The sequence below is a fragment of the Salmo salar genome, chromosome ssa13, assembly GCF_905237065.1.
Source record: "Salmo salar chromosome ssa13, Ssal_v3.1, whole genome shotgun sequence".
Classification (NCBI taxonomy): Eukaryota; Metazoa; Chordata; class Actinopteri; order Salmoniformes; family Salmonidae; genus Salmo; species Salmo salar.
Window position 1 is genome coordinate 93692199 of NC_059454.1, and position 27466 is coordinate 93719664.

The 27466-nt window shown below is 43.4% G+C and overlaps 1 protein-coding gene and 1 non-coding gene across 4 annotated transcripts in view; one reads left to right on the top strand and one right to left on the bottom strand.

Annotated features, from left to right (window-relative positions):
- The window catches only part of LOC106568167 (unconventional myosin-Vb), a 72887-nt gene extending 48555 nt beyond the window's left edge, over nucleotides 1–24332 (top strand). For all 3 annotated transcript variants that reach the window (XM_014138255.2, XM_014138256.2, XM_014138257.2), the window contains exons 23-39: nucleotides 14–107; nucleotides 4633–4766; nucleotides 4856–4975; nucleotides 5083–5217; nucleotides 5471–5533; nucleotides 7780–8022; nucleotides 10329–10423; nucleotides 16134–16332; nucleotides 16547–16640; nucleotides 17776–17925; nucleotides 18099–18250; nucleotides 18417–18506; nucleotides 18773–18923; nucleotides 19371–19659; nucleotides 20263–20437; nucleotides 21040–21120; nucleotides 21225–24332. In XM_014138255.2, the coding sequence (XP_013993730.1) occupies nucleotides 14–107; nucleotides 4633–4766; nucleotides 4856–4975; nucleotides 5083–5217; nucleotides 5471–5533; nucleotides 7780–8022; nucleotides 10329–10423; nucleotides 16134–16332; nucleotides 16547–16640; nucleotides 17776–17925; nucleotides 18099–18250; nucleotides 18417–18506; nucleotides 18773–18923; nucleotides 19371–19659; nucleotides 20263–20437; nucleotides 21040–21120; nucleotides 21225–21377 (2418 nt within the window). In that variant the 3' untranslated portion in view covers nucleotides 21378–24332. The remainder of the gene's footprint in view (nucleotides 1–13; nucleotides 108–4632; nucleotides 4767–4855; nucleotides 4976–5082; nucleotides 5218–5470; nucleotides 5534–7779; nucleotides 8023–10328; nucleotides 10424–16133; nucleotides 16333–16546; nucleotides 16641–17775; nucleotides 17926–18098; nucleotides 18251–18416; nucleotides 18507–18772; nucleotides 18924–19370; nucleotides 19660–20262; nucleotides 20438–21039; nucleotides 21121–21224) is intronic.
- trnav-uac (transfer RNA valine (anticodon UAC)) lies at nucleotides 19978–20073 on the bottom strand. The gene is made up of 2 exons: nucleotides 20035–20073; nucleotides 19978–20014 (listed from the first exon to the last, which is right to left on the bottom strand). It is a non-coding gene; the product is annotated as a tRNA-Val (tRNA).
- Nucleotides 24333–27466: the final 3134 nt, after the last annotated feature.

A 27466-nucleotide genomic window follows, 5' to 3' on the forward strand; every position in this document is an offset into this window, starting at 1 on the left:
TTCTTTTTCTTAGAGAGTGGAGGAACTGGACAGGGAGAATTCTATGCTGAAGAGTGAAAAGGAGGAGATGAACCGAAGGATTCTGCACCACTCCAAGAGCACGGAAGGTGAGTGCTTTTTAGTTGTCCTACACTCTTCAAACCCCTAAAAGGAAAACGATAGCGCTACAGTGATTAGCTGATGTACAGGAGTGGTTCAAGGTAAAAAGGTAGACTCACAGTCAGCCCTGCAGACTGCTAACCCTGCCCTGAAGGGAGGGATGGCTTGTTTCCCCACACAAGAGGGGTTTCTGTTTGGAAGTAGGACGAGAGAAGCAGAAACTGCATCAAGTTACGCAGCAGCAATGTGAGACTTGAAAATGTTTAACCTGAGGCTGAAGTCAGCCATTGTTTATCACTGGGTGCACGTGGGGAAGTGTCACCTATTAGCTTTGAAATATCTATCTGTATATGTGCTAAATCTAAAGTCAGGTTGAATAGGTAGAGTATTGATAGTTCATTTGAAATCTTTTTGTCAATAAGAAGTTACTTCTGGTTTACAGCATCATCATCTCTGAACATTACCACTGCCCTCTCTTATCTGAAGGCCATGTGCAATACTTCAACCAGGAGATTTCATCACAGAGCAGTTAATGAAAGGAGATCATTTTTCGTAATAATGTCACCAGCGTCCGGACAGTCTTCTCTGGTGGAAATTGAAATAGCTAGCCAGAGGCAGAGTAGAGTTATTGACCTAATCTGCTCTCTTTATCTGCAGCGTTACTAATAGGTTCTCTGGGGTCCCCTTGTGTTGAGCGCTAGCACTGTGTACTTTAACATTATTGTGCTTTTTCTTTTCTACTGGCAGTTAGAGCATCATGTTGTCCAGGCTGGTGTAATAATATTGAGCTAGGGATGTTACATACCAGAGAACCCCTGTTATTAATGTCTTACATTATCAGTACAGTAGCAACATACTATGATCCCAGTCATTTTGCCTTTTTATTCAATCCCTCATAGTGTGATATGGGCCTCTTAGGAACCATGGGGATGAAAAGAGTCATCAGACCGCCCACCAGAGCATATAAAGATGATATATACATTCAAATAACGCATGCAAGGGTAGGTTTCAGATCATGAAACTAATAGAGCCTCTTCAATCTGTGTTTAATTCCCCTGTCATATTTTATTACGGCCATATCTTCAGAGAGAGAGAGATGCTGTGTGATATGGAGCTGAGCTGTGGGGGGGGGGCAGATAGAAAATACTGCATCAGCAGTTATCTGGAATCATGGCAATACAATCATCTATCCCTCAAATGAACACATGAAATGGTGGTGAGTTGATATTCATTACCTGTAATGGAGTGTATTGTAACTTAGCAATGGCTTGTTTTCTGGTCACTGCCTTAACTGGATTGGACAGCAATTGTCTACAGGACAGCAATTGAGCAATAGTACACTGCAAAAAATATAAATGCAACATGTAAAGTGTTGGTCCCATGTTTCATAAACTGAAATAAAATATCCCAAAAATGTCCCTATGCCCAAAAAGCACAAATTTGTTTACATCCCTGTTCGTGAACATTCCTCCTTTGCCAAGATAATCCATCCACCTGACAAATCAAATTTGTCACATGCGCCGAATACAACAGATGTAGACTGTACTGTGAAATGCTTACTTACAAGCCCTTAATGCAGTTCAAGAAATAGTTAAGAAAATATTTACAAAATAAACTAAAGTTAAAAAAAATGTAATAAGTAACACAATAAATGACAATAATGAGGCTATATACAGGGGGTACCAGTACTGAGTCAATGTGCGGGGATACAGGTTAGTCGAGGTAATTTGTACATGTAGGTAGGGGTGAAGTGACCATGCATAGATAATAAACAACGAGTAGCAGCATTGTTAAAACAAAGGGGGGGTCAATGTAAATAGTCCGGGTGGCCATTTGATTAATTGTTCAGCAGTTTTATGGCTTGGTGGTAGAAGCTGTTAAGGATCCTTTTGGACCTCGACTTGGCATCCCGGGAACCGCTTGCCGTGCAGTAGCCGAGAGAACAGTCTATGACTTGGGTGACTGGAGTCTTGGACAATTTTTTGGGGCCTTCCTCTGGTGTGGCATATCAAGAAGCTTATTAAACAGCATGATCATTATACAGGTGCACCCTGTGCTGAGGTCAATAAAAGGCCATTCCAAATTGTGCAGTTTTGTCACAAAGCACAATGCCACAGTTGTTTTGAGGTAGTGTGCAATTGACATGCTGACTGCAGGAATGTCCACCAGAGCTGTTACCAGAGAATATAATGTTAATTTCTCTACCATAAGCTGCCTCCAGCGTACAACCGGCCTCACAACCCCAGACTACACTAACCACGCCAGCCCAGGAGCTCCACAACCAAAGAATTTCTGGTAGAAAATGTCAGAAACCGTCTCAGGGAAGTTCATCTGTGTGTTCGTCGTCCTCACCAGGGTCTTGACCTGACTGCAGTTCGGCGTCGTAACTGACTTAAGTGGGCAAATGTCACCTTCGATGGCCACTGGCACGCTGGAGAAGTGTGTTCTTCACGGATGAATGCCGGTTTCAACTGTACTGGGCAGATGGCAGACCGGGTGTATTGCGTCGTGTGGGCGAGCAGTTTGCTGATGTCAACAAACAGAGTGCCCCATGGTGGCGGTGGGGTTATGGTATGGGCAGGCATAAGCTGCAGACAACGAACACAATTGCATTTTATTGAATGCACAGAGACACCGTGACGAGATCCTGAGGCCCATTGTCGTGCCATTCATCCGCCGCCATCACCTCATGTTTCAGCATGATAATGCACGGCCCCATGTCACTAGGATCTGTACACAATTCCTGGAAGCTGAAAATGTCCCAGTTCTTCCATAGCCTGCATATTCACCAGACATGTCACCCATTGACCATGTTCGGGATGCTCTGGATTGATGTGTATGACGGCGTGTTCCAGTTCCTGCCAATATCCAGAAACTTCACACAGTCATTGAAGAGGAGTGGGACAACATTCCACAGGCCACAATCAACAACCTGATCAACTCTATGTGGAGGAGATGTGTCGTGCTACATGAGGGAAATGGTGGTCACACCAGATACTGACTGGTTCTCTGATCCACACCCCTACCTTTTTTAAAAGATACACTATATATACAAAAGTATGTGGACACCGCTTAAAATTTGTGGATCCGGCTATTTCAGCCAGACCTGTTACTGACAGGAAAAAAATGTATGAAATGTATGCATTCACTACTGTAAGTCGCTCTGGATAAGAGCTTCTGCTAAATGACTAAAATGTAAAATGTATAAAATCGAGCACACAGCCATGCAATCTCCATAGACACATGTGCAGTAGAATGGGCTTACTGAAGAGCTCAGTGACTTTCAGTGTGGCACCGTCATAGGATGCCACCTTTCCAACAAGTCAGTTCATCAAATTCCTGCCCTGCTAGAGCTGCCCCGGTCAACTGTAAGTGCTGTTATTGTGAAGTGGAAACGTCTAGGAGCAACAACAGCTCAGCAACGAAGTGGTAGGCCGCACAAGCTCACAGAACGGGACCACCGAGTTCCGAAGTGCATAGCGTGTAAAAATCGTCTGTCCTTGGCAGCAACACTCAATACCAAGTTCCAAACTTCCTCCGGAAGCAACGTCGGCACAAGAACTGTTCGTCGGGAGCTTCATGAAATGTGTTTCCTTGGCTGAGCAGCCACACACAAGCCTAAGATCACCATGCGCAATGCCAAGCATCGGCTGGTGTAATGCTCGCCACCATTGGAGTGATGATCTGACAGTCAGACGGATGAATCTGGATTTGGCGGATGCCAGGAGAATGCTACCTTCACCGATGCACAGTGCCAACTGTAAAGTTTGGTGGAGGAGGAATAATGGTCTGGGGCTGTTTTTCATGGTTCGGGCTAGGCCCCTTAGTTCCAGTGAAGGGAAATCTTAACGCTACTGCATACAATGACATTCTAGGTGATTCTGTGCTACTAACTTTGTGGCAACAGTTTGGGGAAGGCCCTTTCCTGTTTCAACACAACAATGCCCCTGTGCACAAACCGAGGTCCATACAGAAATGGTTTGTCGAGATCAGTGTGGAAGAACTTGACTGGCCTGCACAGCGCCCTGACCTCAACCCCATCAAACACCTTTGGTATGAATTGGAACTCCAACTGCGAGCCAGGCCTAATTGCCCAACATCATTGCCCGACCTCACTAATGCTCTTGTGGTTGAATGGAAGCAAGTCCCCGCAGCAATGTTCCAACATCTAATGGAAAGCCTTCACAGACAAGTGGAGGCTATTATAGCAGCAAAGGGGGGACCAACTCCATATTACTTCCCATGATTTTGGAATGAGATGTTCGGTGAGCAGGTGTCCACATACTTTTGGTCATGTAGTGTCTCTGTGACCAACAGATGCATGTCTGTATTCCCAGTCATGTGAAATCCATAGATTAGGGCCTAATTCATTTATTTAAATTGACTGATTTCCTTATATGAACTGTAACTCAGTAAAATTGTTGAAATTGTTGTGTGTTGCATTTATATTTTTGTTCAGTGTAAAATAAGAGACTCAGTTGGAAGTGAATGAAAATGATTGATGTGGACTGGTCCTGTGTGTCTGTGTTTCAGACCAGGAGAGCAGTGCATCCCAGAGTGTGGGTCGGGTCCAGGCAGAGCTGGATGAGGAGAGGCAGCGCTACCAGAACCTACTCAGGGAGTTCTCCAAACTGGAGCAGAGATATGACAACCTACAGGAGGCCAAGGTAACTGTATGTGTGTGCCTGTGTGTGCATGTAAGTGTCTTATGCCAAGATAGATGTCCAATGGTTCCCTGTCTCCTCCTACCCTTCAGTTCCAACCTGGCCACAAGAGAAACAATTCCACTCAGAGCAGCCTGGAGTCTGACTCCAACTATCCTTCCATTTCTACCTCGGAGTTGGGAGACACTGACGATGCCATCCAGCTCGTAGAGGTAAGACCCTCTTAACCAGTATGAACCAGTCTTATACAGCCTTATACCGTCTGTACATAGTTAATTGTGCTAGTTTTTTGTTGTGACCTGGCATTGTCACCCTGCAGGAGATGGGAGTGGAGAAGGCAGCAATGGACATTGGTGTGTTCATGAAGCTGCAGAAGCGTGTTAGAGAGCTGGAACAGGAGAGGAAGAGACTGCAAGTCAACCTGGAAAAGATGGAGGACCAGGTTAACTGCAAGGTGGGCCCATGTCTCAGTGTAGTTCTTTTCTTGCTTAATTTTGTATACTTCTAAAATACCTACACAGAAGTTTCTCCTTTTACTGCAGGTTGAACTTTTGACCTTAGAATATTTTTATCTTGAATACCTTTAAGTTTAAGATCAGGATTGTGATCCTCAAGCTTGGTGCTTGGGTAATAACATTGCACAATAGCGGCCTGCCTCCGCCTTATCAACCTGAAGTGGAATGATTACGATTTACAATCTCTCTTAGGGAATTGAGCCAAAGACTATGTCAGAGGAAGAGAGTGAGGACCTGGCCTACAACAGTCTCAAGGTACAGATCCATCCACCACCACACAGATACACACACACTAACATACATACACGGACAGTGTGCAGTACTGGTCTGCAGTGGGATGTCTCTATTTGTGGTGTTCGATTTCTTCTTCACTCTGGCTGTTCTGCTGTCTTTGGCCGTCCTGCCTCTGAAACTGTGGGTGAGTGGAACTTCCAGAGGATAGAGAGAGATACTGGCAGGCAGGGCATGGGTACATGGTAGGATAAAGCGAGATACTGGCAGGCAGGCACGGCATGGGTACATGGTAAGATGGAGAGAGATACTGGCAGGCAGGCACGGCATGGGTACATGGTAAGATAGAGAGAGATACTGGCAGGCAGGCACGGCATGGGTACATGGTAGAATTTAGACAAAATAGAGCGGTTTGTGGAGAGAGTTGGGTAGAGATGCCGGTGGGACAGGCAGGATTTGGGTGAGAGCGAGAGAGGGGTAAGTGGGAATAGAGTGACAGGGTTGCAGCAGGGATGCTCTGATGGGATGGTGCCATGTAGAGAGAGAGGGCACCCCAGGGGCAGAATTTGATGTTCAGGTAATGTGTAAAGGGAAGGAACACACAAACACAGAGACATTTATTTTATTTAATAACTCATGTTCACCATATGTGCCTTGGTGAGAGAGAACCACGCTTGCTTTTGGCATGGATAAATCATTAACTTCTATGGCACAGTTGAGATCAACAGTGTGATTAAGACGGATGCATTACAAGATTATCAGAAGAGTCCATCTCAAGGTGCTTTTGAATTGAATCAAAAGTACAAGAGTTCAAAGTACAAGAGAATCAAATATTAACATTTTTGAATATTTTTTTAATGTAATTTCTTTTGTGGCAGCCCACAGGTACAACATAGATAGATATATGGAAAATAATAAATGAAAATGTGATATGAACTGAATATATGAAATTATTTTCATTTGAAGATTGTACCTTTAACCCCCCAAATGGAAAAATGACAAAATAAGTACAAATTTGGTCACCCACAAAATGGCACATCTATACAGGGGGCTTGCTTTTTGCATCTCAGTCAATAGCACCATAATACCACACGACACAGGGTTTAGATTTGATTGGCAGTAAAAATGTGTGTGTCATGGTTTGAGCCATGGGTCCTATTGTAGCTGAGCAAAATGTTGCCCATTGGAACTTGAAGTCTGCAGAAGTGAACCTTATAACTACTATTGGTGCCTTTATTTATGCTAAGGGACTCACTGCAGAGACAGAGATGAGCACAATTATTCACTGGTACGGTATCTTAGAATATTAATAATCTTGTCTGTCTATCCATTTATCAACTGCAGTAGTCTGAAAGCCATGGCTGGCTTTTACCTACATTCCTTAGCTCAGAGTTTGGTAACAGGATGCTTCGGGCCAAAACCGGCCTGCAAGTTAAAAAGAATTGGTCCCCCAAACGTTTTTTGGGGCCCTACAGCATTTGCAGGAATCACTAGGAATTTTGCTAAAAATGTGTTTAATTTATACTCGGCCTACTGCCATAATCAGTTTAATATCAAATGATTAGCGTGCATGTAAACATACTCAATGTGGCAGCAATCACATATTATTCTGCTCTACACTGAGTGTACAAAACATTAAGAAAACCTTCCTAATATTGAGTTGTACCCCTCCCCCTTTGCCCTCAGAACAGCCTCCATTTGTCAGGGTGTGGACTCTACAAAGTGTCAAAAGCATTCCACACGGATGCTGGCCCATGTTAACTCCAATGCTTCCCACAGTGGTCAAGGTGGCTGGATGTCCATTGGGTGGTGGACTATTCTTGATACACATGGGGAAACTGTTGAGCATGAAACCCAGCAGCGTTGCAGTTTTTGACACAAACCGATGTGCCTGGCACCTACTACCATACCCCGTTCAAAGGGACTTAAATCTTTTGTCTTGCCCGGTCACCCTCTGAATGGCACACATACACAAGCCATGGCTCAGTTGTCTCGAGGCTTAAAAATCCTTCATCTAGACTGATAGAAGTGGATTTAACAAGTGACATCAATAAGGGATCATAGCTTTCACCTGGATTCACCTTGTCAGTCTATGTCATGAAAAGAGCAGGTGTTCTTAATGTTTTGTACACTCAGTGTATATTACTTTTATTGTCATTCTTTCCAACATTGAGCCTTGGTATTTAATCACTTTGATAACCAATGATTACATAAACTCAATTTTAGATTGCCAATAAATCTCTTTGTACTTTGGCCGTGTGTTTCCACAGAGGCAAGAGCTGGAGTCTGAGAACAAAAAGCTGAAGAACGACCTGAACGAACTGAGGAAGGCCATTGCTGACCGCGCCTCCCAGAACAGCTCCTCCAATGAGCTGCAGGATGGCTACAAACTGCTGCTTTGCCAGCTCAAAACAGCCAATGAGGAACTGGAAGTGCGCAAGGAGGAGGTCCTCATCCTCAGGACTCAGATTGTCAGTGCAGCCCATCAGAAAGAGGAGACAACCAATCACATCGTAAGTTGACAAAGTGGGAGTTAAATTGACATGGCTTTGGTTGCCTGTACTTGGAAAATGCAGCATTGATTGTCTACTTTATATGTCCCTGTTTGCTTATCAAAAGGTTATCTACAGGCACATTAATATACTTTAATATACACATTAATATACACAGATGATATACTTTTCTTGTTTGTGACTCTGGGTTGATGGGCAACATGACTATAATGTGCTGAAACTTTATTGGTTCAAATCAGCCATATGATGAAAAGCACATGATAGACAGTCTTCAGCTTCTTACACAAAACAAAAGAAACATTTGATCAAATGTTACATTCTAGTTGGGTTCAGACAAAGGTACAGCCACACTACATTTAAAAATGTATATATTTTGGTCATATAGCAGACACTCTTATACAGAGCTGCTTACTGTAGGGAGTGCATTCATTCCTTTTCTTTACTGCTCCCCCGTGGGAATGGAACCCACAACCCTGGTGTTACAAGCGCCGTGCTCTACCAACTGAGCCCCACAGATCATTAGTATGCATAGACTAGTATACAACTAGAGTCATTATGAGACTTATGACAGAGACTGGCCTCCAACAGAGATGGGACTAGGAGTGTAAAAGACTGAGAGTCGATGGCAGATCAGTTCTAACATGGTAATGTTCCTGCAGTGTATTAACCTGAACTTATGTCCTGATGAAGAGCATTGTTAATGCGATCTCCCCATGCTGTTAAGCACCGTGGGCAGCCAGACATTTGGGAGGGAGTGCCTCAGCGCCGACTGAAGGACAGGAGACCAGAAAGGATGATGGTGTGGAAGGCAGCAGAACAAACAGTCTTTAATCACAGAGGCGTATCTCTTCAATGCTCATTCCTCCTCACGCCTCACAAAGACATTTCCCTAACAGAGGGAGAGGTGTGGCAGAAAGAGGAGGAGATCACTGTCAGTATCATGACTGTCTTTATGTGGCTGTCTAGTTAATATATCAGACTACTGAGCGGCTTTCTCCCAGTCCCACCTTCTAGGTTAGTCGAGGATATGTTTGGCGTGTCATACTCCTTTTTTTATTTTTTATTTTTTATTTCACCTTTATTTAACCAGGTAGGCTAGTTGAGAAAAAGTTCTCATTTACGACTGCGACCTGGCCAAGATAAAGCAAAGCAGTGCGACACAAACAACAACACAGTTACACATGGAATAAACAAACACAGTCAATACCACAATAGGAAAAAAAAGACTATACAGTGTGTGCAAATGGTGTGAGGAGGTAAGGCAATAAATAGGCCATGGTGGCAAAGTAATTACAATATAGCAATTAAACACTGGAGTGATAGATGTGCAGATGATGATGTGCAAGTAGAAATACTGGTGTGCAAAAGAGCAAAAAAGTTAATAAAAACAATATGGGGATGAGGTAGGTAGATTGGATGGGCTATTTACAGATGGGCTGTGTACAGCTGCAGCGATCGGTTAGCTGCTCAGATAGCTGATGTTTAAAGTTAGTGAGGGAGATATGTCTCCAACTTCAGTGATTTTTGCAATTCGTTCCAGTCATTGGCAGCAGAGAACTGGAAGGAAAGGCGGCCAAATGAGGTGTTGGCTTTGGGGATGACCAGTGAGATAGATATACCTGCTGGAGTACGTGCTATGGGTGGGTGTTGTTATCATGACCAGTGAGCTGAGATAAGGCGGAGCTTTACCTAGCACAGACTTATAGATGACCTGGAGCCAGTGGGTCTGGCGACGAATATGTAGCGGCGGGCCAGCCGACGAGAGCATACAGGTCGCAGTGGTGGGTGGTATATGGGGCTTTGGTGACAAAACTGATGGCACTGTGATAGACTGCATCCAATTTGCTGAGTAGAGTGTTGGAGGCTATTTGTGATTATGATTGACATGTCTTGCCCTCTGAGATGATGGCCTGTCTCCCCCTCAGAGATGATGGCCTGTCTCTCTGATTATTCCTTCCCCAACTGATTGGTTCAGATGCAAAGTTAGACAGACTCTGGCCTGTAGTATGAAAGTGTGTTGAGGACAGTTTTACTCAATATAAGGGAAAGGAAAGGGGGATACCTAGTCAGTTGTACAACTGAAATGTGTCTTCCACATTTAACCCAACCCCTCATACTGTATGACTGAGGTTTATGAGTGAGTATTAAACACTGATTGGGTTTGATCTAAAGAGGGAAATAGATTAATCGATAAATGGCTGCATTATTCATTACCTTATAAAGGAGTTGTATCCACCAACTCTCTCCCAATGTCTTTACTACCGGCCCGATGGTATCATAAATGTATCCCCCTCTCCTCTCCATAGGAACCCAATAACGTGCCTGAATGGACCGACAGCAAGAAGCCCATAGACAAGGAGGAGGCTGTGAGGGCCTACCATGGACTCTGTGAGTCTAAGAAGTAAGTTTGTCTTTCTGTACCTACTATTGTGAGTGCAGTAATGGAAAACAAACAGGCCTGTGATGAATATGGATGTTTCTGTTTTTTCTCTCATAACCACTGGTGCACAGAATGGGCAGCAATGTTTTTCAATGTAAATATCACATGGTTACTTATGAATTGGATTGAAAATTGTCACACTGGTGATTCAGCTTTCATTCTATGTGACTGCAGACAATAACATAAGTGTTGCCTACTGTAGTTTTGTCCAACTGGAGATTGCCTAGAGACGTTCACTACTGTGCCTCTATGCCCAGCTTTCAGTTCTACTGCCAACATCAGTCAGTTGTAGTCCTAGTTTAGTTACAGAATGTTCAAGAGAAGAGAATTACTTTATTATCCCCATGGGGACATTTTTTATTTATTTCACCTTTTATTTAACCAGGTAGGCTAGTTGAGAAAAAGTTCTCATTTACGACTGCGACCTGGCCAAGATAAAGCAAAGCAGTGCGACACAAACAACAACACAGAGTTACACATGGAATAAACAAACATACAGTCAATAATACAGTAGAAAAGGTCTGTATACAGTGTGTGCAAATGAGTTAAGATAAGGGAGGTAAGGCAATAAATAGGCCAGAGTGGCGAAGTAATTACAATATACCAATTAAACACTGGAGTGATAGATGTGCAGAAGATGAATGTGCAAGTAGAGATACTGGGGTGCAAAGGAGCAAGATAAATAAATAAATATAGTATGGGGATGAGGTAGTTGGATGGGCTATTTACAGATGGGCTATGTACAGGTGCAGTGATCTATGAGCTGCTCTGACAGCTGGTGCTTAAAGCTAGTGAGAGAGATATGAGTCTCCAGCTTCAGTGATTTTTGCAGTTCGTTTCGGTCATTGGCAGCAGAGAACTGGAAGGAAAAGTGGCCAAAGGAGCAATTGGCTTTGGGGGTGACTAGTGAGATATACCTGCTGGAGCGTGTGCTACGGGTGGGTGCTGCTATGGTGACCAGTGAGCTGAGATAAGGCGGGGCTTTACCTAGCAGAGACTTGTAGATGGCGACGAGTATGAAGCGAGGGCCAGCCAACGAGGGCGTACAGGTCGCAGTGGTGGGTAGTATATGGGGCTTTGGTGACAAAATGGATGGCACTGTGATAGACTGCATCCAATTTGTTGAGTAGAGTGTTGGAGGCTATTTTGTAAATGACATCGCCGAAGTCGAGGATTGGTAGGATGGTCAGTTTTACATTGGTATGTTTAGCAGCATGATTGAAGGATGCTTTGTTGCGAAATAGGAAGCCAATTCTATAGTTAATTTTGGATTGGAGATGCTTAATGTGAGTCTGAAAGGAGAGTTTACAGTCCAACCAGACACCTAGGCATTGTGGTTGCGGCTCTGTGCGTACAGTGCCTTGACAGTATTCAACCCCCTTGGCGTTTTTCCTATTTTGTTGCATTACAACCTGTAATTTAAATTGATTTTTATTTGGATTTCATGTAATGGACATACACAAAATTGTCCAAATTGATGAAGTGAAATGAAAAAAAAAACGGAAAAGTGGTGCGTGCATATGTATTCACCCCCTTTGCTATGAAGCCCCTAAATGAGATCTGGTGCAACCAATTACCTTCGAAAGTCATATAATTTGTTAGATTGCCCACAGGTGGACTTTATTTAAGTGTCACATGGTCTGTCACATGATCTCAGTAATATACACCTGTTCTGAAAGGTCCCAGTGTCTGCAACACCACTAAGCAAGGGGCACCACCAAGCAAGCGGCACCATGAAGACTAAGGAGCTCTCCAAACAGGTCAGGGACAAAGTAGTGGAGAAGTACAGATCAGGGTTGGGTTACAAAAAATATCCAAAACTTGGAACATCCCACAGAGCACCACTGAAATCCATTATTACATTTTTTAAAGAATATGGCACCACAACAAACCTGCCAAGGAGGGCCGCCAACCAAAACTCACGGACCAGGCAAGGAGGGCACTCCACTCCACAGAGCTGGGCTTTACGGAAGATTGTGCAGAAAAAGATATTCCCCCCAAAACATCACTGCACACGTAAAGCAGCACCAGATGTGACAATAATATTTCTGTGGCTACAGGGGATGTTCACCGTTTCTTCATTTTTCTTCCGGGCCTAATATTTAATGCTGTTTCCCCCAAACGCACCGACAGTTACAATGAAAATGCTGTCATTGACCACGTGTCACAGCGACACCGCGGTCGCTATTGAGTGAGCCGTCTACAGTAATGGAGTGACGTGCCTGAGTAGAGACAGCCCCTGAAACACATTTAGGTAATATGGCGGGGCAGTTCCCTGTTTATCATGTGATGCATTCGCCGGGATAGGAAGGGAGGCTGACGACGGCGGTGTCACGGCCGGGAGGGAGGCACATTATCATAATTCACAGGCTGCATTTGTCAAAACACAGGATCTGTATAGAAGCTAATGATCCGGATTAAATTAATGACTCCATAAAAATGAAAAATCCGCCACTCACACAGCTATGACAAGATCTTGAGACTTTGATCAACCATTAAATGACAGATAATCAGATAATCCCGCCCCACCAACACCCCCCAAGATAAATGTACTATTAAAGTAAACATTTTGGATACTGAATGAGAAACTTGCTTATGTCTCTATAAATCAGAAATCACATGCACTGGGAAGCTGTTCTGGATACATACCTCGATCTTAGAATAACCCGTGCTGATTTTAACATGAAAATATTGATATGGAAAACTCAATCAACAAAGCTCATGATATTCATCGAAACCGGCAGTACACTACACTGGATACCCATACCTCAGCTGCTGTCACGTCCTGACCAGCAGATGGAGCTGTTGTAGTAGTTTGGGGGTCAGGACGTGGCAGTCTTGTGTGTGTGTTTGAATGTTCTGTGTGTCTTGTGACTCCTGATCAGGAACAGCTGGGGATCGTTGTTCCTGATTGGGAGTCATATATGTAGGAGTATGTTTGTCACTGGGGTTTGTGGGTGGTTGTTTTTGCACTGCGTTTATAGCCTGCAGAACTGTCACTGTTGTCACCTTTTTGTGTTATTAAGTGGATGCTTTACTCCTTAATTTTAATTAAAGATGAGTATTCACATACCTGCTGCGCCTTGGTCCATTTATGAAGACAGCCGTTACAGCTGCATACCTGATACTAGTGACTCCTGTTTAAAGCTCAAGAAATGCAACCCGTATGGAAGAAGGTACTCTGATCAGATGAGACTAAAATTGAGTTTTTTGGCCATCAAGGAAAACGCTCTGTCTGGTGCAAACCCAACACCTCCTATCACCCCGAGAACACCATCCCCACAGTGAAGCATGGTGGTGGCAGCATCATGCTGTGGGGATGTTTTTCATCGGCAGGGACTGGGAAACTGGTCAGAATTAAAGGAATGCTAGATGGCGCTAAATACAGGGAAATTCTTGAGGTAAACCTGTTTGTCTTCCAGAGATTTGAGACTGGGATGGAGGTTCACCTTCCAGCAAGACAATGACCCTAAGCATACTGCTAAAGCAACACTCGAGTGGTTTCAGGGGAAACATTTAAATGTCTTGGAATGGCCTAGTCAAAGCCCAGACCTCAATCCAATTGAGAATCTGTGGTATGACTTAAAGATTGCTGTACACCAGCGGAACCCATCCAACTTGAAGGAGCTGGAGAAGTTTTGCCTTGAAGAATGGGCAAAAATCCCAGTGGCTAGATGTACCAAGCTTATAGAGACAAACCCCAAGAGACTGGCAGCTGTAATTGCTGCAAAAGGTGGCTCTACAAAGTATTGACTATGGGAGGGTGAATAGTTATGCACGCTCAAGTTTTCCGTTTTTTGTCTTATTTCTTGGTGGTAGGCATGTTGTGTAAATCCAATGATACAAACCCCCCAAAAATCCATTTTAATTCCAGGTTGCAAGGCAACAAAATAGGAAAAATGACAAGGGTGGTGAATACTTTTGCAAGCCACTGTACATTAAAAACACAATCCGAGATAGACAGAAGACACACACAGACAATATAAAGTGCAGTTCATGAGCGATTAACGATCATCTGTACTCTACAGAATATACACTATAGACAATAGAACATTCTGTCAACTGCAATGTTAGTTGTAGGCCAGTCCGCTTGTCCTACTGGTGGTTTTAGACGTTCAGGAACCTTACTGCCCCTGGGACAAAGAATCGTTTGACTCTATTCCTCTAGTGACCCGTAACGTTTCCCCGAGGGGAGTAACTCAAACTCCTGCTAAAGGGGATGTTTGGGGTGCGTCAGTGCCTGACAGACAGACAAACCAAAAAGCTATTTCAGTGCAGCTTTTCCCAAATTAACATTTTAACTAGGCTAGACCCGAGAGACAGTTCAGAATTATAACATAGTCGGTTGGCATTTTCCTCTGAGTAACATCAGGTCATCTTTCTGATCAAAACTGTCCCCATCATTCTGATGTTCTGGTGACATACTGATGGCAAACTGCACACTGCTTTTGATTCCACCCCATTGTGGTTGAGACAGTGGTATTGTTACAGATCTCTCTACATTCATGACCCCCCCCCCAGTCAGTGAGTGACGGGTTTTAGATGGCTCTCAGATTACCAGGGAGGGAAGACATTTGTGTTGCTCATGATGAGCCCCTCGAAGCACACAGATTCATCTCGACCCAGAGCAATCTTCCATTCCCTCGTCATCTATTCCTGTCCTTTTTATATTTATCTTTCATTCTGCGTCCCGGCCCGGCTGGAGGAATCTAGCCTAGACACCAGGGTTATTTAACACCTCTGTTGTATCTGGAGAGCAGAACCTTTTAACCTGGAGGGAAGTGTTAGACATTATCGTTATGGCAACATGACCCAGCAGATAGATGGCAGTAATGAGAGGCAGGAGGCCATATAATGACACCCTCTCACCCTGCAGGAATGGTCTGGTTTTAAAAGGGTGAACATCCCTGTGGGTGTAGGTGCATATAGAAGCTTTTGCTTGGAGAGAGGTCCTTCACTAGAGGAGATGATAGTCTGTGTCTGTCTGTCTCTGTCTGTCTGTACCTGTTCGCGCGCATGTGTGTGTGTAAGGGCTGTCAGTTATATAAAATGTAACTGTAAAATCTCTGGTTCCTCTTGAGGTTTCTGCTCTAACTCTCTGTGGTGCTAACTCCTCTTGCTCTGTTCTGTTTTCATCTGTCCGTTTTTTTTTCACTTCCTCCTCTTTCTTCCTTTCTCTGTCTGTCTCTGTCTGTCTGTCTGTCTCTCTCTCTCCTGCCTTGCCGGCGGCAGCAAAGCTTCAGACTGGGGTTATTTGAATGAAGACGGCGAGCTGGGCCTGGCATACCAGGGTCTAAAGCAAGTGGCCAGGTTGTCGTCTTCTGCTTTCCTTCTCTACTTACTGCCTTCTCTACTTACTGCCTTCTCTACTTACTGCTTTCCTGCTTAATCTCCTACCCTCTTCCTATGTCTGTGGTAAAATAGAACATTTAATGGGAGAAAAAGAAGCTCAAACTGTGGCGGTTATGATGTTAATGACATATGAAACCATATTTAATACAGTAAGTCTCCACACTATGGTACAGGAATTCTACAAGGTAGAAGTTTGTGAAGTTTTGGTCAGCTTTAGGCTTATTGAAACCACCCCCTCTCTCCTTCTTCTTCTCCCTGTCTCCCCCTCACCCCCTCTCTCCTTCTTCTCCCTGTCTCCTCCTCACTCCCTCTCTCCCAGGCTGCTGGAGGCCCAGCTTCAGTCTCAGGCCAGGAAGCACGAGGATGAGTTGGCAGCGTTCAACACCCAGATTGAGCTGCTGAAGGACGACATAGAGAAGAAGCAGGAGATGCTGAACCACACTATGTCTCTGTCTCCTGAGGCCCAGGTGGAGTACAGCGTCCAGCAGGAGATCACCCGCCTCACCAACGACAACCTGGTGAGAACACTGCAACCTCCTACCCCCTACACACTCACCCATATAATATTTTTATTCATTATGAGCTAAAAGGCTAAACTAATCCTATATCAGCACTCCTCCTCTGAGACTCTTTGTGAATACGGGCCCAAGGACACCTATTGGAATGGAACAGCCCAGAGATCTGAAAGTTATAGTGTTGTGTTGACCTTCTTGAATGTTTCTGCTACTACAGGATTTAAAAGAGCTTGTGGAGAAACTGGAGAAGAACGAGAGGAAGCTGAAGAAGCAGCTGAGGATCTACATGAAGAAAGTTCCAGAGCTGGAAGGTGAGAGAGCTGGAAGCCCTAATGAATACTGTCTGTATTGGTCTCACTGAGCTGTAATACAGGCCTAGTGAATACTGTCTGTATTGGTCTCACTGAGCTGTAATACAGGCCTAGTGAATACGGTCTGTATTGGTCTCACTGAGCTGTAATACAGGCCTAGTGAATACGGTCTGTATTGGTCTCACTGAGCTGTAATAAAGGCCTAGTGAATACTGTCTATATTGGTCTCACTGAGCTGTAATACAGGCCTAGTGAATACGGTCTGTATTGGTCTCACTGAGCTGTAATAAAGGCCTAGTGAATACTGTCTATATTGGTCTCACTGAGCTGTAATAAAGGCCTAGTGAATACTGTCTATATTGGTCTCACTGAGCTGTAATACAGGCCTAGTGAATACGGTCTGTATTGGTCTCACTGAGCTGTAATAAAGGCCTAGTGAATACTGTCTATATTGGTCTCACTGAGCTGTAATACAGGCCTAGTGAATACGGTCTGTATTGGTCTCACTGAGCTGTAATAAAGGCCTAGTGAATACTGTCTATATTGGTCTCACTGAGCTGTAATACAGGCGTAGTGAATACGGTCTGTATTGGTCTCACTGAGCTGTAATACAGGCCTAGTGAATACGGTCTGTATTGGTCTCACTGAGCTGTAATAAAGGCCTAGTGAATACTGTCTATATTGGTCTCACTGAGCTGTAATACAGGCCTAGTGAATACGGTCTGTATTGGTCTCACTGAGCTGTAATAAAGGCCTAGTGAATACTGTCTATATTGGTCTCACTGAGCTGTAATACAGGCCTTTCTGTAAAGGCCTAGTGAATACTGTCTATATTGGTCTCACTGAGCTGTAATACAGGCCTAGTGAATACGGTCTGTATTGGTCTCACTGAGCTGTAATAAAGGCCTAGTGAATACTGTCTATATTGGTCTCACTGAGCTGTAATACAGGCCTAGTGAATACGGTCTGTATTGGTCTCACTGAGCTATAATAAAGGCCTAGTGAATACTGTCTATATTGGTCTGACTGAGCTGTAATAAAGGCCTAGTGATGGACTAACAGTATGATGGTTAATATGTATTACTATGATGGTTATGGCAATATTAGTGACCACTTTGTCTTCTGCCCTTTCCAGTGTCTTTGACTGCAGCATCATCCCAGCCCACCAAGGCCAAGCCACAGCTGACCCGTCAGGTGACTGTCCAGCGCAGAGAGAAGGACTTTGAGGGCATGCTGGAGTACTACAAGGAGGACGAGGCTCTGCTGGTCAAAACACTCATCACTGGTACGACATTGCAACTCAAATCAGCTACGATATGACCGCATCACAAGTACAACACCTGTCCAGTCCAGAACGTAACATTATATTCTCAAATCCACACGATTACTACAATGATCACTGAAATTGTGGATGAACTTGTTTATAACAGTGTTATTATGTGCTGTTTGGTGTTCCAGACATGAAGCCCCATGCTGTATCAGCAACAGTGCCCTGCCTACCTGCCTACATCCTCTTCATGTGCATCCGCCATGCGGACTACATCAACGATGATCAGAAGGTCCACTCTCTGCTCACCTCCACCATCAACGCCATTAAGAAGGTCCTCAAGGTACAGACACAGAGTTCTTCTCACACATATGGATTGAGATTTCATACATATTTTAATGTCTGTTTGCGATGGATCTTTGGAAGTCAGTTGCAAGGAAAGATTGGTCAGAAATAAGGTACAGGGATTCTGGTATTTAACACACTTTCATTTTGCAATTCCAATGCAGAAAAACAATAATGACTTTGAGATGACCTCCTTCTGGCTGGCCAACACGAGTCGTCTGCTGCACTGTCTCAAGCAGTACAGTGGAGATGAGGTGAGACTTACTTTCATGTCTCAGAGATCATTCTGCTCATTATAAACTGTGAAGAGATGCTGGATGTTCAGTACTTGAGCTCATTGAAATAAGAGGTATATTGTCAGACATTTTATACAATCGGATTACTCCTTGATCTCTCTCCATACACAGTGCATTGGAAAGATGTACAGACTTTTGTAAATACAACATAAATACACTTGTTGTAAACTCTACAAATTGTAACTCTCTACAACTGTCATCCCTGTCTTGTTGTGTGTTCCCAGGCGTTTATGACTCAGAACACAGCCAAACAGAATGAGCACTGCCTGAAGAACTTTGACCTGGCAGAGTACCGCCAGGTGCTGAGTGATCTCTCCATTCAGATCTACCAGCAGCTCATCAAGGTGGCAGAGCACATGATGCAGCCCATGATCGGTGAGGAGCTGGGGAGCTAGGGGCCATGAGCTGTATGGTCCAAAAATTAGGGACAATGGAATTGGAAAGGGAACAACTTTTTCTTCATTCTGGGTTGATTGTACCGCTGTTTTCACATTGATATAATTACTTACATGGTATTTGGCTTTTATACTGTATGGTTATTCACTTCTATTACTGATCTACGTTTACACAGTTCAGTACTTATAGTTCAGTACTTATAGTTCAGTACTTATAGTTCAGTACTTATAGTTCAGTACTTATAGTTCAGTACTTATAATTCAGTACTTATAGTTCAGTACTTATAATTCAGTACTTATAGTTCAGTACTTATAGTTCAGTACTTAGGTTTCCTAAAGTTAGATGAATAAACAATCAAACCTATAGAAATGTATTAATGAATTAATACGTTACATGAACGACTATCTCCTTCTTTCCCCCGGACAGTGTCGGCCATGTTGGAGAGTGAGAGCATCCCCAGCCTGGCGGGAGTAAAGCCCATGGGTTACAGGAACCGCTCCTCCAGTATGGACGGGGAGGGCCCGGGGAGCTACACCCTAGAGGCCCTGATCAAACAGCTGGGCCAGTTCCACAGTGTGATGGGCGAGCATGGCCTGGACCCAGAGATAGCAAGCCAGGTGGTCCGGCAGCTGTTCTACAGCATCAACGCTGTCACCCTCAACAACCTGCTGCTCAGGAAAGACGTCTGTTCCTGGAGCACTGGCATGCAGCTCCGGTATGTTTACATATATACAGAACCTTGCTGGGGATGTTCTATATTACTAGGGCTTGTTTTTTTAATAAGAGCTGACCAGGAAAAACTCCAGGTTCTTAAAGGGAAACTCAGGCCAAAAACTATATTTTTGTATTTGTTTCATTATTCCACTGTTGGTAAAGTCCCAACATGTTTTGCATGTCAGCAATCAAGTTTTCAAGATATTGGACTTTCAAGAAGTAAAGTGTCACCAGCCACATCATCATGATGATGCAAAATGGGACTGTATGTCTTTAATTATTTGTTATTTTTATCTTTTTCATATTTTTTTTTTCATACTGGTCCCCCGTGGGAATCGAACCCACAACCCTGGCGTTGCAAACACAATGCTGGTGTTGTAAACACCATGCTCTACCAACTGAGCCACAGGGAACCCATTTAGGGGTGGAGTTTCTCTTTAATGGTACATACTGTATTGCTGAGAGGACAGGAGCACTCAGTACTGTTATAGAGAGGGAGAAGAACTGTAGCATAATGGGTTTGATGAAGGCTGTTCACTTAATTAAGAGGTGGCTCTATACTAAGGTGGCTCTATACTAACTGTGTTTCACTGTGATTGGTCAGGTACAACATCAGTCAGATGGAGGAGTGGCTGAGGGGGAAGAACCTTCACCAGAGCGGGGCGGTGGTTAACATAGAGCCCGTTATCCAGGCCGCCCAGCTGCTGCAGGTCAAGAAGAAGACGTCCCAGGATGCCGAGGCGATCTGCTCCCTGTGCACCTCTCTCACCATGCAGCAGGTACACATAAACACCTGTTACACAAACATGTTACAAATCTGTTGCACATCACCAATCTTACTGCATCCAGCACACAGAGCTCCACTCTCATCATCACATCACCAATCCTACTGCATCCAGCACACAGAGCTCCACTCTCATCATCACATCACCAATCCTACTGCATCCGGCACACAGAGCTCTACTCTCATCATCACATCACCAATCCTACTGCAACCGGAACACAGAGCTCTACTCTCATCATCACATCACCAATCCTACTGCATCCGGCACACAGAGCTCTACTCTCATCATCACATCACCAATCCTACTGCATCCGGCACACAGAGCTCCACTCTCATCATCACATCACCAATCCTACTGCATCCGGCACACAGAGCTCCACTCTCATCATCACATCACCAATCCTACTGCATCCGGCACACAGAGCTCTACTCTCATCATCACATCACCAATCCTACTGCATCCGGCACACAGAGCTCTACTCTCATCATCACATCACCAATCCTACTGCATCCGGAACACAGAGCTCTACTAACAACTCTGACTATGTCTCAAAGTTCACAGGAAGAGTATTAACCAGTGTCTTATTTGTCGTACAGATCGTAAAAATTCTCAACCTCTACACCCCGCTCAACGAGTTTGAGGAAAGAGTCACTGTGTCCTTTATCCGAAACATCCAGGTAACAATACTTAATCTATTTAATCAATTATTTTCGGTCAATTTTTATATTTTTTCTTTTATATATATTTTTGAACCAAATGTTGTCTATCTTGTTGTCCTCAGAATCGTCTGCAGGATAGGAACGATGTCCCAATCCTCCTGGTGGACACCAAGCACACCTTCCCTGTCCTGTTCCCCTACACCCCTTCCGCCCTCAGCCTGGAGACCCTGCACATCCCTGCCAACCTAAGCCTAGACTTCCTCACTCGAGTCTGAGGCTTCAGCAAGGCATACCCACAGGCCTGGTTCTTAGCAAAGAAGAGCAGAGACCAACAGAGCTCCCTCTAACCTGGGTAACTTACTTCCAGCTGTTGATCTCAACAGCAGAGGGCGACAAGACTCCAGGACTCACTGGAAGACAAAGAACCTTCCAACTGACCAACAATGGAGTCTGTCAAGTCTCTGTCTGTGTAAATCCAGCAGAATGTGGTATTAAGTCATCCTTCATACCTGTCCACAACTGCAGCCTCCCTTGGTGTCTTCTACAGCTATTGAGATGCTGTGCTTCAATGATTAACCATCAGCTCTGTCCCATGCAGTCATTTATTTTATTCATTGTAAGAAGTCATAATGGTAAGCCCACTGTAATTAATTCCTCTCACAGATTAATTGAATCTGTGTAAATGTGTGCACTCACACTTCCATAGACAAAGCATTCATTTCCAGTTAGCCACTCTGCCTAGCATTCAAGGTGTCTTGTTCTACTGTGTCACTGTCTGTCTTCCTCACGAGGAGTTAATTCTCTGTCTCAGCCGTACTCCACTCTAGGAGCAGACAGGAGCAGCACTGCACTGCAGTGGCTCTGTTGGGGACTCACACTGCACACAGCCCTGTAGCTCTGCTTCTCTCTATCTTTCCTACGCCTTGAGGAATCCTCAGTCTTCTGAGGCTCAAGTTTAATTTGGTATCTTACATAATAGTTTCTTCTGTCTTTAGATAAGAGCACACAGTTTCCTGCGTGGTCCAGGAAGTCTGAAGCTCTCAACAGAGAGATGTGTTGTTGTTTTTACTCTGAATTCAATTTATCGGACTCTGCTATCTCATTGAAACGTTCGGTATCGTCTCAGAATAAGGAGAAACAAAGCCAAGCTTTATGTAAGTGAGGATTAAGTAAGTCCGACAGATGCATGTGTCGGAGAACTTGAGTAGAGAGGGCAGGAGAAAGTGCATTTTAAAATGGAACTAGAGAGGTGTAATACACGAGACATTGAGTGTCCTGTACGGAGTAAGATAACAGCAATTCCAGCAGGACAGTCTTAGCCTGGTTACAGATCTGTTTGTGCTGTCTTGCCAACTCCTGCATGGCATGACGATGACTGGCAGGTGTTGGTAAGACGGCACCAACAGATCTGTGGCCATGCCAGGACAGTCTGCTGCAGGACAGAGCGATTCAATGGAAGTGAGAGACTGTTTATTAGTAAGTGAGACCAGAGAAAATGAGAAGTACCACCAGACAGGTAGAGGAAGAGCCACACAGCTATCAAAGACTACTGATGAGAGGACTAATGAAACTTGACAGTACATTTTGATCCTAAGTAATCGAGAGCGACGTTTGTCTGATTTCTCAAAGGATGTCTTCTTTGTTTCCGTTCCCTTGGACTGCCGTTACAGTTGTGATGTGGAAGGTAACTTCATTATGATACTCCGATACCCTCAGTCTTCACTTGAGATAAAGTGCCCTCAGCTCCATGAAACTGGAGTAAATAATAAAAGATCATGTCTGCAACTCCACTGTGTTTCCGCTTCGTTCTGCCAATCCTATTGGTTAGAAAACACTAATACTGGTGTTGCTCCTCTGTGGAGTTGTAAGCGCCTTTTCAAATCCCAGAACTATTAGTGAGCGGTTCCCCTAGCCTCCATTCAGAGAAATCAGAGCAGCTTTTACTAGAGCAAAGCCGGTGTGTGGAAAGTCTCTAGCTACTAACAATGCCAGTAATGTGTACAGGAGTATCCCTGATTCACCTCGTGTTTTGTTTGGAATATGTTCATGTGGTCTGTTTCTTTTTGAATACAGTGGAGTTTTTTATGGTAAAGGGGACAGAGTTGTTCTAACGCTACTACTCGTCCATTTTGAGTGTCATTCCTTTTCCTCTGTATGTTTCGCACAGTGTGTTTTTATAACTTAGTCCTCTGTGGATTGTGGGACATTATAGCAGAGAGTTTCAGACTCTCTTGTGGGACAAACACCCTCTCTGCTGCTCTCTGTCAGTTATAAAGAATTTGGTATTGCTTATGTTAAGACTGGAAGAGTGATGCCGAAACGTTGGTGGTTTACCCAATACATTACTGGGAGCTTGTATATAGTGTGTAACTCTTTATTTTTATAGCCTACAGTTTACTCGCCGTTAGTCAGCACCTCCTACACAACATTTTTCTGAGTGTTCGCCAACTCAAGCTTTTTTATACGACTGGAAGTTCACCACTTTTCACTGCATTCCACACTATATGTCAAAACTCACGATCATATACCCATTATATCATGAGGCTATACACAGAATAATATATTTCACAGGGGCCACACCCCCAGAGAGGCCTTTAGTCTATGTGCCCTGTGTGCCATAAAAGTTTGATAAATGTATACATTGTTTGTGTTTTCTATGTCATAAGTTTCATTGCTGAAAATGAACAGGAGTAAAGGAACTGGTGTGTGATTTAGAGTATGGATGCAAGCATTCATACATTGATATGTTGTCCTTAATTTTGAAGCTCTTTCTAAAGCAGAGGTCTTACTTGCCCTAAAGTTTATTGTTGATGTGTTTTATTGAAGTGTGTTGCATGTATGCAGAATAGTACATGTTGCACAATATCAATTTGGTGACCTGGACACATTTATTCTGCCAACATCTCATTGAATGATCGAGGATTGTGAATGATGTATTTATGTACTTAAATTAATAGATGTTAGATGAAGCATTGAAAACTCCCAATGATCTGCTTTTGTGGATGAGTAAATGATAAGTACATTCATATGCCAGTGGTTTGTGTGGTCGGGGTGAGGTACAATTTTTCTCTTATATCTCTATAATTAGGAAACTTATTTAGTCAGTGGGTGAAAATAATATACAATGAAAAATACAATGTATTGACTCGGTTTGAACAAAATGTAACCTCACAATCTTTCTTAGAAAGAAATGCATTACAAAAGGCCAAATAAAAATTGAAAATGTTGAATACATGTTTTGTGTTATGAATTATGTACTGAAAATACTTTGGGGGTTTTGATAGAATACCAAAAACTTCAGAATTGCATTATAAGCTGTGTGGAGTTCCCCTGGGGAAGTTTTAAACTACTCAGAAGGACAGATCACTCTGTCCTAAAGACCTGTCAGTATACTTTAACAGCACTGTATAGGCACGGCAGCATGGTGCATCTGCATTGGTGTTGTGAGATCTCACTCTACTCTTAGCTAATAGCACAACTACAGATGGGAAGATGAACCACAGCCTTGCAACCACCTGGCATCTGTGGGTATTGGTAGAATGTTCGTCCCCCCCCTCTTCCCCGTTTTTCTCTCTCCTCTCGCTCACACACACACACACACACACACACACACACACACACACACACACACACACACACACACACACACACACACACACACACACACACACACACACACACACACACACACACACACACACACACACACACACACACACACAGCCGGTGTGTGTAAGGCTTTGTGAATGTGGCTCTTGGTTGTTTCCCATGGTAGCAGTCTGTTGGTTGTTTCCCATGGTAACATACTGTTGGTTGTGTCTCTACTGTACCTGAGCAGCTGCACCTGAATGGCTGTCTCTCTATCTCAGGTGTCCGAGGTTACCCTTCAGTATCTCCGGTGGTTGGTACCTCTGTTCTCAGAACAAGCTGATCAGTGAGGAAATGATAGGTAGTGTTGCATGGCTTAATTTGGTTTTGTTTTTAAATATATTTTTAAGTATTTTCTATGTTTAGTGGATAGATAGCGATAGAGGTGAGAGGTAGGAGAGAGAATGCTGAAAGAGCAGTGGATCTGATATGAACCCAAGCTGGGAATGGTACATTGTACATGTGCTACAGAGGCAGCGGCTTAGACCGCTAGAACACACCAGACCAAGTTTACATTTTTGTTTGACAGTAAGGCTGACAGACAGGTTGATCTTTATTGACAGAACCACCAACATTATCTCTGTCTACTGTCTGGCACTCTTATCACAAATTACAGTTCCACAGATTCCGGGTTTTAGTAGGTTTACATAGATGAAAGTGTCTCAGACGAGCATGTGGTCAAATTGGCCTTTCAAACCACACATGGTTCCTCTCCACCAGAAACCTCAGAGAACACCATCTCATCTGATAATGATTAGAAGAGGGTATAAACATTGTGAGGACATGACGACATTCACTCTACATTCTGAATGTTGAACATAATTACAGAGTGACGTAAGGAAGGGGATTTCTTGACCAACTGGTCAAAAGATATGCTGGTGATGCAAGATTACGTGCCATGGAAAGTCCTACAGATGTAGGATCTTAATTTGACCACCCTGTTGCAAAATAACTTTCCTGCAATGCAATAAATGTAAAACTTGTAGGTTATTTGAGGTGTAGCCTTTTACACTAGTACCCGTAAATGGTTGAAAATGGCAGATTTGGGCACTAATAAGCACCTACGTTGGAGCGTAGTGGCTATACAGTAACATGCTGTACATGACATCAGAGCTCTGGCTCTGCGCTTCACAGTGCTGCATGGTTTTTGACTGACAGCTGTTCTGAACTTGAGCACTGTGAGCAACAAGAAATTTCCCCCATCCATCCTGCTAATTGGGCAACTTTTGGAACTCTTTTGTTGTCTGAGAGAGGGAATTTCTGTAAATTAAGAGGAATCTGTATTTTAAAAGATGACACATTGAGGATTAGAATAAATACCGCTTTGATGTCATGCAAGTGAGCCAAACACCCGTGAGTCCAAATGTGCACTTCACATTTGCAAATCATAAAACTCATTTAATATACAGTGTCAACGTTTATGATCAATATATTTGTTGTACAGTTACAAGATGACATGTCGTCATACCCTGGGTTGTTCTGAACAGAATCAGCCTATGTTTGTTTATTGTTAAGATAATTTGTCGCGGCACACGCACCTGAATGCACTCACCACTCCTTTCTATGGGCATCAACATTACAGTCTGTTTCTATGAACTGCCTTGTGAAAGCCTAACACTGTAAGATCATATTTTATAACTTAGCTAGTCATGATGGCAATAGTACAAGCTTTCAAATCATGCCCACCTGAACCCAGATTGTGATTTATAATGGACTGTTTCTGGATTGCGTAAACAACAACAGTAATTGTGTGATGGTTGTGTTCCAAATGAAACAAATGTGTAGTTGCGCCTCAATGGCACAGCAAGGGGAGCTCAAAAAAGTACCTTATAGTTGAAGACTTCTTTGAGTCATAAAAGTGCATTGAAATTGTTAAGAAACTGTGCACACTTTAGAGAGGTATGTGTCCACTTGGAGACACCAGTTAGTCCTCCCACTCAAACCCTTGTCATTTCTTTGTCTTTATTTTCACCTACTCCACATGTTCCAGGAATAGTCTTATCATGTTCCTGAACGTATCCAGAGTATTTTCAGATTTCGTTATCAACAAATGTGGTGAAAAGTAGACTAAATGTACAATTCACATAACATCAACATTGTAGTGTTTGGATTCGGTCTTGTGTCAGATAAACTGTTGTGTATGTGTACTCACTCCCTTTGGTCTAATCATTTCCTCCTTATCTTTAAACGGTTCCCTTTCAATTGCTACCATGGTTAAGCATTTCATTTTTCTTCTGAAGAAACATTTCATTTTAGCCCTATCCATATAGACCAATTCCCACAAGCGTAAATGGTTAAAAAGGCTTCTGAAGTTTGTAATCTTCTCTTTGAAATTACAGACTTGATATTCCCTTATGAAAAATGTATTAACCCTTACAAAAATGTCCATTAATTATAATCCACGTAATAATTCATATTTCCTGTTGCTGCAGGGTTATTTTCCATGTGTAGTTTAGCAGAGATGACCTGGGAAGCCTTTTTAACCCTTTACGCTTGTGGGAATTGAGATTTTTCACCCCCCCCTCGAGTCAATACATGTTAGAAGCACCTTTGGCAACGATTACAGCTGTGAGTCGTTTTGGGTAAGTCTCTAAGAGCTTTGCACACCTATATTGTGCAATATTTACCTATTATTCTTTTCTAGATTCTTCAAGCACTGTCAAGGTGTTGGGGATCATGGGTAGACAGCAATTTTCAAGTCTTGACATAGATTTTC